Below are 12,977 nucleotides of genomic sequence, written 5' to 3'. Positions count from 1 at the left end.
AGCCAGCAACAAATTAAACTGCAGACCAGCTTATATATATATATATATATGTCAGGTCATGTCATATGCTACTGGTACCATGTAACCCAGTACTACCTGCCTCATGGTCGGGTCACCGGCGACTAAACTGGTTCCCCCACCAGACTTGTTTGGTGAGGAGGGCGGCTAGTCTCCCTGAAGGATTAAAAACAAGACCTTCCAAAGGGGCGAATGAACTCTTTTCTGGGTCAACGGCCAACTAGCACCGTGTATATTTGTGTGTGTGTATATGTGTATTGGGGTAGAGAGGGCTCCCGTAAGCCGTGGTGAAGGCAACCTTTTATAGGAGAAGCAAATCTCTAATTTAAAAAACCATAAAGCGGAAGACCAGTACCTGCATTAAGCTGGCCTGCAGTTTAATTTGTTGCTGGCTATCTTGCTCTTGCTTGTTGCTGGATCTCAACATTTTGAACCGAGAGAGAGACTTAGCTGTCGTACAAAGCTAAGACTCTGTAACATCATATTTGTATAGATACTCCCTCAGACATTTGGAATCACGGATTTTAAATGTCTGAGGGAGTGGCACTCGTCTGACAAGACGTTGCAATCATCATATATATATGTACACACACACACACACGCACACACACACACGTTTTTTATTATTTCAACCTCAAGTGTATTAACTTAAATCATTACAAGTTGTTTCAATAGATGAGATAAAGATTTTCCGTCCATATCATCACATGATTAAAGTTAAAATAAAATGGAAATATATTGTTTTGCATTTTTTTTTTTTTTTTTTTTACAAAAACTTATCAAAGCCCGGAAGCCACTCAGGGATAAGGGTTATTGCAATGGGATAGTATCGTAGTAATCATTAGTATTGGAGATTTGATAAAGTGTCTTACTTAAGGAGGTGGTTCATTAGGAATTTGTTTATGTAGGACTTGAAGATATCCAGGTTGTAGTCAAGTGGGAAACAGGTAAACAGAAGAGAGTTCCATAGGCGTGCACTTCTAAGAAAGAAGCTTTGTTCATGGAATATACTTTTTGGTTTTGGTTTACATATGGATATTAAAAGCCAGGAGAGTGGAAATAAGTGATAAAGAGGGGAAGAAAGAAAAAGGGAGAAAGAAAAGAGTGGGGGGAAAAGAGACTAGAAAAAAAAAATAATAAAAAAGAAAAAATGCATGTATAAATTAAATTAAAATTTTGTAAAGTTATAAATATAAGACAGAGCAAGAGATGGGAGGGGGGAACAAAGAAAAAGGGAAAGAGGAAATTGATAATTGAATGTGTCAAAAAAAGTTTGTTGTGTATTGGACTGTGACTTGCATGTTTCTCAAGGTCAGAACTGGGTTAAGAAGTCAGCAATCTTCCACGACGACAGCGGGGGGTGGGGGGCAGAGAAAGAGCCAAGATGCGAGCAGTTCAAATTGGTGAATATATATATATTCCGTGTTTCTTTCTCGTAAGAATTCATCAGGCTTATGTCATAAGCCTGACAAATTCTCACAAGAATGAAACGCAGAATATTCTGTGCAGCTTAATTGCCATATATATTTTCATAACTTACTACCTAGCCCTAGGTATGTATCGAGCACTGTTCAAGTAAATACTGAAAATTTACGCATAAAATTATATCTTGGTATATTAATTTATGTGATTAAATAAAATAGTTTTATATATATATATACACTAGCAAAAGTACCCGTCGTTGACTGGGGTCAAAAACAGCCTACAGAAAATGGACTCTGATTTATGAAAGTATGATAGGTTATGAAAAGGAAGGGTTGTAAAGAGATAGCTTCGAATTTGGGGGTATCAAAACCAAAGCAAAATATGATGAAAGTAAATAGAAAATAGATAAACCCCATAATTTATTATACCATACCTGTTCATACTGAAACACTTATCACAATATTCTGTGGATCTATATTAAAAAACCTTGTTAAACTTTGTGACATATTTCCATTCTATGGAGGTCAGGCGCGAACGAACACCCCATAATTTTATTATACCATATTTCTTCAAACTGAAACATAATTATCAAAGTATACTTATGCAGATAGATATGAAAAGTCTTTATTAAAGTTTGTGTCTATTTCCATTCTATGGAGGCCAGGCACGAATGCAGACCCCACAATTTTATTATACCATCCCTATTTAAGTTAAAACATACTTATCAAAGTATTATTATGTACATCTATATCAAAAACACTTGTAAACGTTTTTTTTTAATTTTTATATTTTTATTTCCATATTTTGTGGACCAGGCACGAACGCAGACCCCACAATTTTAATGAACCACCATTCTGTCAGATCAAACATACCCATTTCTGTGTCTCGATACATCTTCTATCATTATATGTAATCAGTTTTTTAAAACAGTCAATCATATAGGAGCCTATTCGTGACCAGACTCTCTCTCACACACACACACAGCTTTATATTATAGATATTGATATATATATATATATACATATATATATATATATACACTGCGTATAAAATTATTAACGAGTTTATATTTTTTAAAAAATATTTAAGGAACGAGTGAATAAAAATCCATGAAATTTTCAGAAAGTGCTTACAATACTATTCAGTTACTCCAATTAGAAAATAAAAGTATCTAAAGCAGTATTAGCGAAATTATGGCAGAAGATAGGAATATTTGTTGATTTAAGTGTGTCAAGTTATTAACGAGGTTGAGAAAAAAAACACAATATACCCATAACTTGTTTATTGAAATAATTTTCAAGCATTAAATGAACTAGGAAAAATGCTTAGAACACAATAACTACATAACAATTTCTACATTGACATAATTAGTAGGGGATATGCGATCCTTTTTTATGAATGACTTGTAAAAGACGTTTATTCACAAAATTAGTCAAATTTGTGATTTTGTCAACAGTTATTCCTCACGATACCTCTTGGAGAGCATCCCACAACTTATCTTTGCTCTGAAATTGGCATCCACTTGCATAGAGAGGTCGTTTCATGATACTCCAAAGGTTCTCAATTGGGTTCAAGTCTGGTGAATTCGCAGGCCACTCCATCTTCCGTAGCTCAAAAACCCCCAATTGTTGCAAATACTCTTTGCTTTTGTTTGCTGCATGCGAGGGAGCATGTTTCTGCATAAAAATAATGGTTCTTCTGAACATCAACCTTTGCTTCTTCAGCTATGGTTCAAAGTGCTCCTCCAGAAAAGTTACATAAGCATTTGACGTCATTTTTACGCATTCTGGGACTCTCCATGGGTCAACTAAAGTACCTCCGATACTCCCAGCCCAAATCATTATTCCACCACCTTGTTGGTGCCTTAAACGCTGATGACAATGCCGTCCATCTAGGACCCATCCCTTGCTCCAGCCCTCTGGGCCATCAAGAGTCACACACACTTCATTTGTGAACAAAACTTTGGAAAAATCCGTGTTCATGTTGTACTCTACCCATTTCAATCGGTTTTGTATGTGATGTTGCTTTAATGGAGGCTTTGTGACAGGCTTAACAGACTTTGCCACTACTTTCAGAAGGCGACATTGAATACTTTTTGAAACATTCTTCAATCCGGCTTAGTCAAAGACTTCTCGACTTGTCTGCCCAGGGTTCTTTAACAACTTCACGTTTAATTTGGAGTAGAGAACGGCGTGGGACAACTCTAGATTTACCTTTACCAACTCTCTTACGTACCTTTGTAGGGTCCTTAACGAAGTTCTTCACAGTTTGATGGTACCTTCCTATCATTTTCGATATTCCAAAGGTAGTTTTACCTTTTGCTAGCTGTTCTGTAATAGTACTCTTTTCAGAATTACTCAAACCACCTTTTCGAACCATTTTATTGACGAAACAAACTGCCTTGTTAATACTTTGACACACCTCAAATACCATGGATTCAGCAATTACGATGGCAAGTTGTTTACATTGCATGGAACAGTACAAAAATTTCACATTACGTGCAGCTTAGCATTGCCAACGTTTCCGAAGCTTCTGATCCGAAACTACTGGTAAGTTTCTGAAACTGGTAAAAAAATGTTATCTCGTTAATAATTTGACACGCAGTGTGTATATATATATATATATATATACACATATATATATATATATATATATATATATACACACACACTGCATGTCAAATTATTAACGAGATAGCATTTATGTATATATATATATATATATATATATATATATATATATATATGCAGTAGATTTCTGATATTACAATTCATCTATTCAATCCTCGGTTAGTGAAGAAGAAAATCCTTCCAGACTAAGGAAAAGTTAACTTTTGTTCCAAACTAGAGTGCTTCTTTCGTAAAACTTGATTTTTCCCCTCTACATTAAAAACCAACCTTGTGTCTCACTACGCTCGTGATGAGGCAAGTTTATAGGAATATCAATTAAAGTGAATTAATTAAAAAAAAAAAAGACTAAATTACATGGGACAACGATTTTTGACTTTATGAATGCTGTCTAGAGTTCTACAACCGATTAAGGATATTTTTTTGCACTGTTGAATCAAGAAATGGCATCCGTTTCTCTCCATCAGATAAGGTTTTTGTGCTTTGTTGATTTTGAAAAAAAAAAATAAAAATCAGATCTTGTGACAAAATCGAATACGTTTATCTGGCACTATCAGCTGGTTTTTGTCAACACATATAATCTTAAACGTTTTTAAAAGAAAAACTGTTTTGCCAACAACATATATGGATTATGTGATAGAAACACCGATATTTTTTTATTTTTCTTCCTTTGAAGATTGTAATGCTGGGTATGAGGCAGCCAAACCAGCTGCCAACATTGCCCCGCTTTTTTATTGAAACCAACCGAGAGCTCTTTTTAGTATCCTCACTGTTCCCTTAAGTGCAATTGTCTGAATCTCTTTTGCACTTGGTTCACCAGGAATATTATTTAGGTAGGACTTCAGGTTCTTCTTCATAAGTCCTGTGGCACCTATGATAACTGGTATGATCGATATCCCCTTTAGGTTCCAGTTTCTTTTCATATCATACATGAGACCTTGGTATTTGGTCTGTTTCACTCTTTCAGCTCTGTTAAGACCGCCATCATTAGGGACACTCACTTAAATCAAGGTTGCAACTCTCTCTGACTTATTCCATATAACTATGTCAGGTTTCACAGCAGCATTTTCAAGGTAGGTGGCTGCTGTATACGGAATGGTATGCCTTGATAAACGTAAAAACACATAAATTGCATGTTGTTTTTACCATTGTTCCAACTTCAGAGCTTGAACTTCCGATTCTTCAAACTCTTGGAACGCTTAGCAGCGCGGAGGTCTCTCTTCAGATTCCAACAGTAGTCAGCCATCATGACTGCATCCCAGTGACCCTGATACCTAGTCTATCTCTTTCAGGTCCTGATGGAATCTCTCCCCCTGCTCATCACCCATTGAACCCAGGTTTTCAGGAAACCAGTTCATATGCGAAAATAGGAAGTACATCTTCACGACCATGTTGAATTTTTTCAGAACACAGACCAGGCATCATCAAGAAATAATATGCCTCATACATTTTGAAACATTTTAGTTGATTTGATGGTTGGCTGAAACAATTGTATGCTGCTAATAAAATAGAAAAACTCATTCTTTGGCTAATTTGCAAGAACTTTGTTCTTTTTATATTTGATGCGGTGTATATATTATAATAATATATCTACATATATACTATTTTATAAAAGAAACTTTGTATCTGTGTGTGTGTGCCAGTTCATTCCCTATGGACTCTAAAACGGCCGAGCCAATTTTTATGAAATTTCACACAAATGCACTTCATGTATCTGACAGTGTTCTTAGATGGGTTTTGTATCAGAATGTCTTCGATAAGTACTGATAATTGAATTTGAGAAGTATTATTACTCCACAAGCACATCAAATGCATAGCCAAGGTTGCTGGAAAAATGGTGGGATCATTCTACCGCTCGAGAAGGTATTTCACTGTTGATGCAATTCAACACCTGTACGTCCAAGGATGTAGTACTGTTGTCACATCTGCGAGAAAGACCTTATTCTGTCTTGACAGAGTTCAAAATAGACTTTGTAACCTAGTGGGGAGGATGTCCTTTTCTCTTCCTGCAACCTCTTTCTCATGGAAGAGATGTTGCGAGCCTGTCTCTGCTTTATCGTTATTTTCATGGCAAGTGCTCATCTGAGCTCCCCCCCTTGTCAAACTTTCACGGAAAACACTTGTCTATCAATAATTTCCCCTACTCTTTATCTATGCCTAAACCTAAACATAGATCCCATGAACAAAGCTTTTTCCTTAGAACTGCACGCCTTTGGAACTCTGTTCTGTTTTCCTGCTTTCCAGCTGACTACAATATGATCATCTTCAAGTCCAATGTAAATAAATTCTTGACAAGCCGCCCCCTTAAGTAATTCAATTTACCAAATTTCCATGACTAACGATTACTATGATGTTGTCCCATTGATTACTGTACACTCATTAACCCTTATACTTGAGTGACCTCGAGGCCTTGATAAGTGATGACTCCTTTGTAAAAAAAAAAAAAAATAAAAAAAAAAAAAAACCCCAGAAAGGTCCGGCATATAAAATCAACAGTAGGTTCTTTAATATGACAGGTTCAAAATGAATGTTTCTGTTTAGAGCACAATTCTGCCATGATACTTGACTCCTGCATTTTAAACCTAATTCATTATAAAAGCTACAGTAGGTTCTCTAGAGTGCAATGTAGACTATAATGTATTGTCACTGCAGAGAGACATGTGAAGCTTCCTCTTGGTGCACCACGATAGGCCTCCAACTAGAGCAGTCAATCAATTTGATTGAAAAAAAAAAAAAAAAAAAAAAAATAGTCGATTTCACTGATTTTGATGACAATAAAATATGGGAGTGTGAATGAAATATTCGTTGATCATCATTCAATCTTAGGCAACGCTGGGTCTCCCTGCTAGTATATATATATATATATATATATATATATATATATATATATATATATATATATATATATATATATATATAGATAGATAGATATATAGATAGAGAGATATATAGAGAGATATATAGAGAGATAGAGAGAGAGATAGAGAGATAGATATATAATGAATGAATGAATGACAAAAGTCTATATTCCAAAGTTCATGTTGTTGACTATCTTACAATTTATTCCTTTCAACATCATGTGAACTTTGGAACATGACTTGTCATTTATTCATTATATTGCTCTGTAATTACATTGCGATTCTTTAATAAGGATTGGTATATATTATAAGGAAATAAAGTATATTTCAACAGAAATATATAAGTAGAGATATTAAATATTTTTTAACGCAAATAGATCACAAATGAGTAATTCAAGTAAAATAGTTTTTGGTTAATTTCCCAACTTTATTCCCTTTGTCGTCAATTACCTGTTATTCTTGCATCTACAGTGGCTGTATACGTACTGATGGACAATAAAAAAAAATCTTAAAACCTTATCTTATATTTGGAGATTATTAAACAAAACATGCAAACGGCCTAGAAAAAAATTAAATTCAGATTTCAAAACAAATGTTTAGTAAAAAAAGTCTCGAAACTTGTATTATTTGGGGAAGATTTATTTCTGTACTTTAAACCTCAACTCCGCCTTGGAGTTGTGGCTTTATTGGGTGAAAGGTAAAAATCAGAAAAAAAAAAAAAAAAATCAGAAAAGAAAAGAAAGAAAAAGAACATTTTTTAAAGGCAAACAAAATTAAAATGGGGGAAATGATACCCCTCGGCCCTCCTCTTAAAAAGTTTTTGGAGAAATGTTTTTTTATGAGAGAAGAGAAATCTTATTATTAAGAGGGGGGGGGGAGGAAACACGTAGTATCTGTTGATTTTGATCTGTGAAAGAAATCCTTCTACATTTGAGCAATTTTAATTTTTTTTTTTATTTTTCCCCAATGTTTCGGCCGATGTAACCTCCGACTTTCTTCGCGTGCATATTTTCAAACTTGGTAATCTTTATTTCGAAATCGGGAACCTATAAGGAATTTAAAACTGAACTCATGGGTAGATTGTTCTCCTTCTGTCAACCATGACAGAATGGAACTTATTTTTATGCTATTCTTCACATAGTGGCACTGTGGCAGTGAGAATCGAATCTTCAATCTTCTAAAGTCTGATTGTTAATCAACGCTTTCATCCGTTGAAGCATTTTGTATATAAAAACTGAAATGATAATAGCAGGCCTAATACTCCAAATGATCAACCATTAAAAAAAAAAAAAAAATCGAAACATGAAGGTTTTTCTTATCTCGTCTGCTTAAGAAAAGAAAATGCAGAAAACAAACAAAATCCAAACGCTTTTTTTTTTTTTTTTTTTTAAATCTTCAACTTTTAAATTTAAATCTAATAGTCATATTTTGTCAAATGTTTAATTTGACAAAATGTCCACAAAATTGTCAAAATATTTTTAGCAAATTTTTGTTCAATAAGAGTGAACAACGATCGCGACTCTTTGGCATCTTTGGTTAGGATCAAAGTATTTTTCCACTCTCCACTTCCAATGAATTTGTATATACATATATTACTTATATTTAGGAATAAAATTTAATTTGTTCAATCTTATGAGTATATTTTAAGTAGGATGCCCACCCCCTCGAGTAAATGTGGTATTGTGGTGACTGCAATGATTCTAACTAAGTGTAGGAGGATTGACAAAATATGTCCAAAACGACTCATTTTCGACGATCTTGTACTTATTTTTTTCAAAATTTAAATTGAAATTGTTATACTTTTTGCAAATAAATAATTCAAAGTGTACTATCTGTTAGTCTTCTGAGACCGCATTTCGTTTTTTTTTTTTTGTTGTTCTGAGGAGGAACCGGATTTTACCCACATTAAAAACCGACCATTCCTTAAAGTTGAAAAAAAAAAAAAAATTCTTGGAATAAAAAGAAAGGAAAAGAAAACTACGCACACATGATGAAATATCCGAGAAATAATATGACGATCGACTTTTTAAAAACTTATTTCTCAATTAAATGACAATTTGGTTATCTTGAACTTTTTAGCTTCAAGATGGTTGGCGTTAAAAGATTATCTTAAATTAATTTTAGTTTTATGGCAATTTTTTTCACTTAATAATTTGATGACCAAGCAAATATCGAAATAATATACAACCGAATTCATTACTACTGCAGTGTTTGGTTATTAAACTAATGTATTAACCAAACTGTTATAAAATTAAAACCAGTTTTAATTAAGATGTTGTTTCAATGGTAGCCATCTCAAAGCTGAAAAGTTCAAGATAATCAAACGCTTATATTTGCTTTTAATACTACTACTACTATCACTACTACTACTACTACTACTACTACTACTAATACTACTACTACTAATAATAATAATAATTAAATAATAGTTGACAGAGGTGGAGAGTACTGAATATATGGGGGAAACTTGTTGTCACTCAGACCCCAGGTAACACCACAAGCTGTTTTCAAAGAAAATTTTTTTGGCCTGTGTGAAAACTCATAATAATAATAATAATAATAATGATAATAATGAAGATATTCACATGATTGTGACAAACTTAGAAATTTGATTTAAAAAAAAAAAAAAAGTAAACTTAAATATCTACTCCTTAAATTTTATTTTTTATTTTTCTTCTAGAAGAAATCGATTTTAAACCCTAAAACATTTTCTTGTATTTGTTAACATCCAATAATCTTGGGGATTTTTTTTTTCGCTTTAAAAAAAAAAAAAAAAAAAAAAAAATGTTGAGTTTTTAGTTTTACGATGATTGTCATAAAAATAATTTTAGCCTATAAAAAAATATTCAATTATATCGACTTGCAAGAAAGAAAAAGAAAAACAAATAAAACACTTTTCAAAAATCTTTAAATATAAGTATGTTTCTTTGTCGGTCATTTTTTGGTTGTCAACACCCGCAATAAAAAAATAAAACAAAAAAAAAAAACATTTATTCAATGAAGAGTTCCGACATTTTAAAACTTTGTCACTTACTGTATTAAGTTGAATAAAAAGTTGTATTTTTTTTTTACTAATTTTTAAATAAATTTATATTAATTATTTTTATCGACTGAAAATTATTTAAAATTAAACCTATTTTAGAAAACAGTTAAAAATAATTACATATTTTCGGCATAAAAAAGTCAATTAAAAAAAAACAAAAACGCACACGCATCTCTGAAAGACGCAAACAAAAATTAATCTTACTATACTTAAAAGTTAATTTAATGGGCTACATTTATTATTTTTTATTAAAATTATAATTTAAACTATTGTAAAGTGACAGTTTAAAAAAATTGATCAAATTAAAAAATTATAAATAAAACAACCAATTCTAATCGCCAAAAATCAAAATATTAAAAAAAATTACTAAAACTCTATACTTTGAGTGAAATGCACACTTTTTAAAAAGTTATGGTGTCAATTCTCCATGAAAATAAATAAATAACGAATAAAAACGAAAAAAAAAACATTTGGAAAAAAAGAAAGCGACAAAGTAAAATGCGCAGTTGAGTCTTAAAAAAAATACGGGATCAGAAGACGCGCCATCAAGAAACAAAATGTTTTTTTTTTTTCGTTTTTTCTTTCTTTAAGACGCATTAAACAGATTCACTTTATTTGTATTCTTAAGGAAAAAAATAAATAAAAAGTAAACATTATTACGATTTAAACAAATAAACAATAAAGATAAAGCAAAAACTTCGAATTACAAAATAAGACATTTTTATATATTTAAATTTTGTTTCGTTAATTTTGAAAAAAAATTTCAATAAAGTGTGTAGTGAGAAATTGTTTTTAAATTTAAATTTTAAACTAAATATATTCGCACTTTTCGTAAAATCCATATAGAGATAAATACACAAATGAAATGCTATTAAACAAACATAGATAACACAACATTTTCAAAATGAAATATTAGTAATAATAATAATAATAATAATAATAATAAGCATTAAAACTAATATACATTCATAAATTTTACAGAAGTTTAGATCACATGTAAAATTCATAAATACTACGCTCTTATAAAATAATCGAGCACTCTTGGATTTCTTTCCACCCAACAGCACGCACACACACGTGTGTGTGTATATATATATATCATTGACGTCAACAAATAAAAGAAAATGATACTTATGCAGAATACGGACCCTGCTGAAATAATAACGTTATTATTTAGAAATCCATTTTTAACATGGGGAAGATAGGATTAAAAAAAACAACTATTCTGTACTTTCACCTAACAATTTGATAAATAAAAGATACCGTAAGAAATCAATTTAACTTGAAAATCCTATCTAAAAAAAATAATAAAAAAATGACATGGTCCGTAAACTGCACAACTACCAAAGAAAACAAAAAAGAACGGCAGAATAATTTGTAGTATAATAAATTACCTTTCTTTTGGAAGCCGGACGTCCCCTCTTGCACGGTGGTTTCGGGGTTGCGATTTTCTGAATCGAGTTGGTCTTTGCGGCGCTGACGACGACGACGACGTTGTTTTCGGAGTTGTTAGCAATGTTGTTCGTCGCATCGCCGGCATCGTTTTTGGTCGTTTTGTTACTGGCCGTCGTCGGTCGTTTCTCGACCGCAGAGAGTAAGGGTTTCTTGGCGACAGGCTGGTGCGGTGCCGATGAAGTGGACCCTCTTCCGCCCCGGCATGAGACGTAATTCCCGTTCGGCAAAGTTTTTATGCGGCGAGCTGCGATCTCCTTCATGATGAGATCGTTCAGATCTATCTTGTCCAACGCGGCGTCGAAACTTTGTTCGTGCCACCACTTTTCAATCTGGCTTAGACTTGCGCTTAATTTCAGTTCATCTCCGTCGCCTTCTTGCGAAAACAAATTCCGACCACCGGTAGAGCTTGATTCATTGTTGTTATTAGAATCGTTTATGATTTTCCCTTCGGTTTTATTATTTAAATTCAATCCACCATCGCCGCAACCTTTATCATCGGTATTATTATTATTACCAGCGGCTAAACTCAGTAAGTGTATCGCATTTCTTAGTTTAGCGGAAGCCTTTTTATTTAATATTTCTATCGTGGATTTATTTTTTGAGCATTTGGCCGCATTCCGGTAACTTATCTGACCCTTGTAGCTAACTTTGTTAACTATTCCATCATCCACTAATTTATTTAGCATCTCTTCCGTGTTTTTGTTACTCAGTCCGTATTTGCGTTTGGCCATGTGGGAAATCTTTATCAAGTCGGGCCTGGCTTTTCGACTCCGTAGACGGGCGATTATTTCCAACATAAGCTCTTTCGGTTCTAAAGATGTCATCGTGTCGCTGTGGGTCTGGAAATAATCCGTCCAGCTATGTCCTTTTTTTTTTTCGGTCACGGTCAAGAGTTTTTAAAACGGCGACGATTAATGCTTTAAAAGTAACACTGCCGTCCGCCCGTTAACTCACAGCGATGGTCGCGTTGGTATTAAAAAAAAAAAAAGGAAAAAAAGACGCGGCGCGTGTCTCTCTCTATCTCACTCTTCCCCTCTCTCTGGTCCGCTTGTTCCCCCCTCTATATATACCTTTGTGTATCTCTCTCCCCCCCCTCACTGATCGCTTAGCAAAGGCGCATGTGCGTCGAACATGAAAACTGTGATGGCCTCAATTCACCAAAAAAGCGACACCTACAATATAACAACCACGTTCACTTTTTTCTTCTTCTTTTTAAATTTCATTTTCTTTAAATATAAAACACGTAGACTTTTAATAATAAATAAATAAAGATAATAATACTCCAACAAGTTAACTCATACTCCCCATCGTTTTTTTTTGTATAAATCTTTCGAAATCTTAAGTTGAGGAATGTCGGGAGAGCACAAAAAGTAATATGAACCAAAAAAAAAAAAAAAACAAATAAAATAAAAAAAGGAAATAAATAAATAAATAAAAATGAACAAAATTTGTGCGATCAGCGACAACTTTTTTGTGTATTTTTCCTCTTCACTTTCTTTGCGTCCTGAAAAAATTTTTTTTGGTGATTTTAGTTCCAATGTATTTCTGTAC

General features: G+C 33.1%; 1 protein-coding gene across 3 annotated transcripts in view; it reads right to left on the bottom strand.

Annotated features, from left to right (window-relative positions):
• Positions 1 to 12,533, bottom strand: part of LOC145279978 (uncharacterized) — a 60,006-nt gene extending 47,473 nt beyond the window's left edge. For 2 of the 3 annotated variants that reach the window (XR_013868514.1, XM_080131570.1), the window contains exon 1: positions 11,366 to 12,467. Coding sequence is in view for 2 of the 3 variants with exons in the window: in XM_080131570.1 (XP_079987696.1) it covers positions 11,366 to 12,250 (885 nt within the window). In the remaining variant the exon portion in view is untranslated. Of the gene's footprint in view, positions 1 to 11,365 lie in introns of all 3 variants that reach the window. The other variant, XM_080131569.1, reaches the window with a different exon arrangement.
• Between the last annotated feature and the right edge of the window lie 444 nt (positions 12,534 to 12,977).

This window comes from Euprymna scolopes, chromosome 7, assembly GCF_053919585.1.
Source record: "Euprymna scolopes isolate OS-2025 chromosome 7, ASM5391958v1, whole genome shotgun sequence".
Taxonomy (NCBI): domain Eukaryota; kingdom Metazoa; phylum Mollusca; class Cephalopoda; order Sepiida; family Sepiolidae; genus Euprymna; species Euprymna scolopes.
This window is presented reverse-complemented; position numbering and strand designations above follow the sequence as displayed.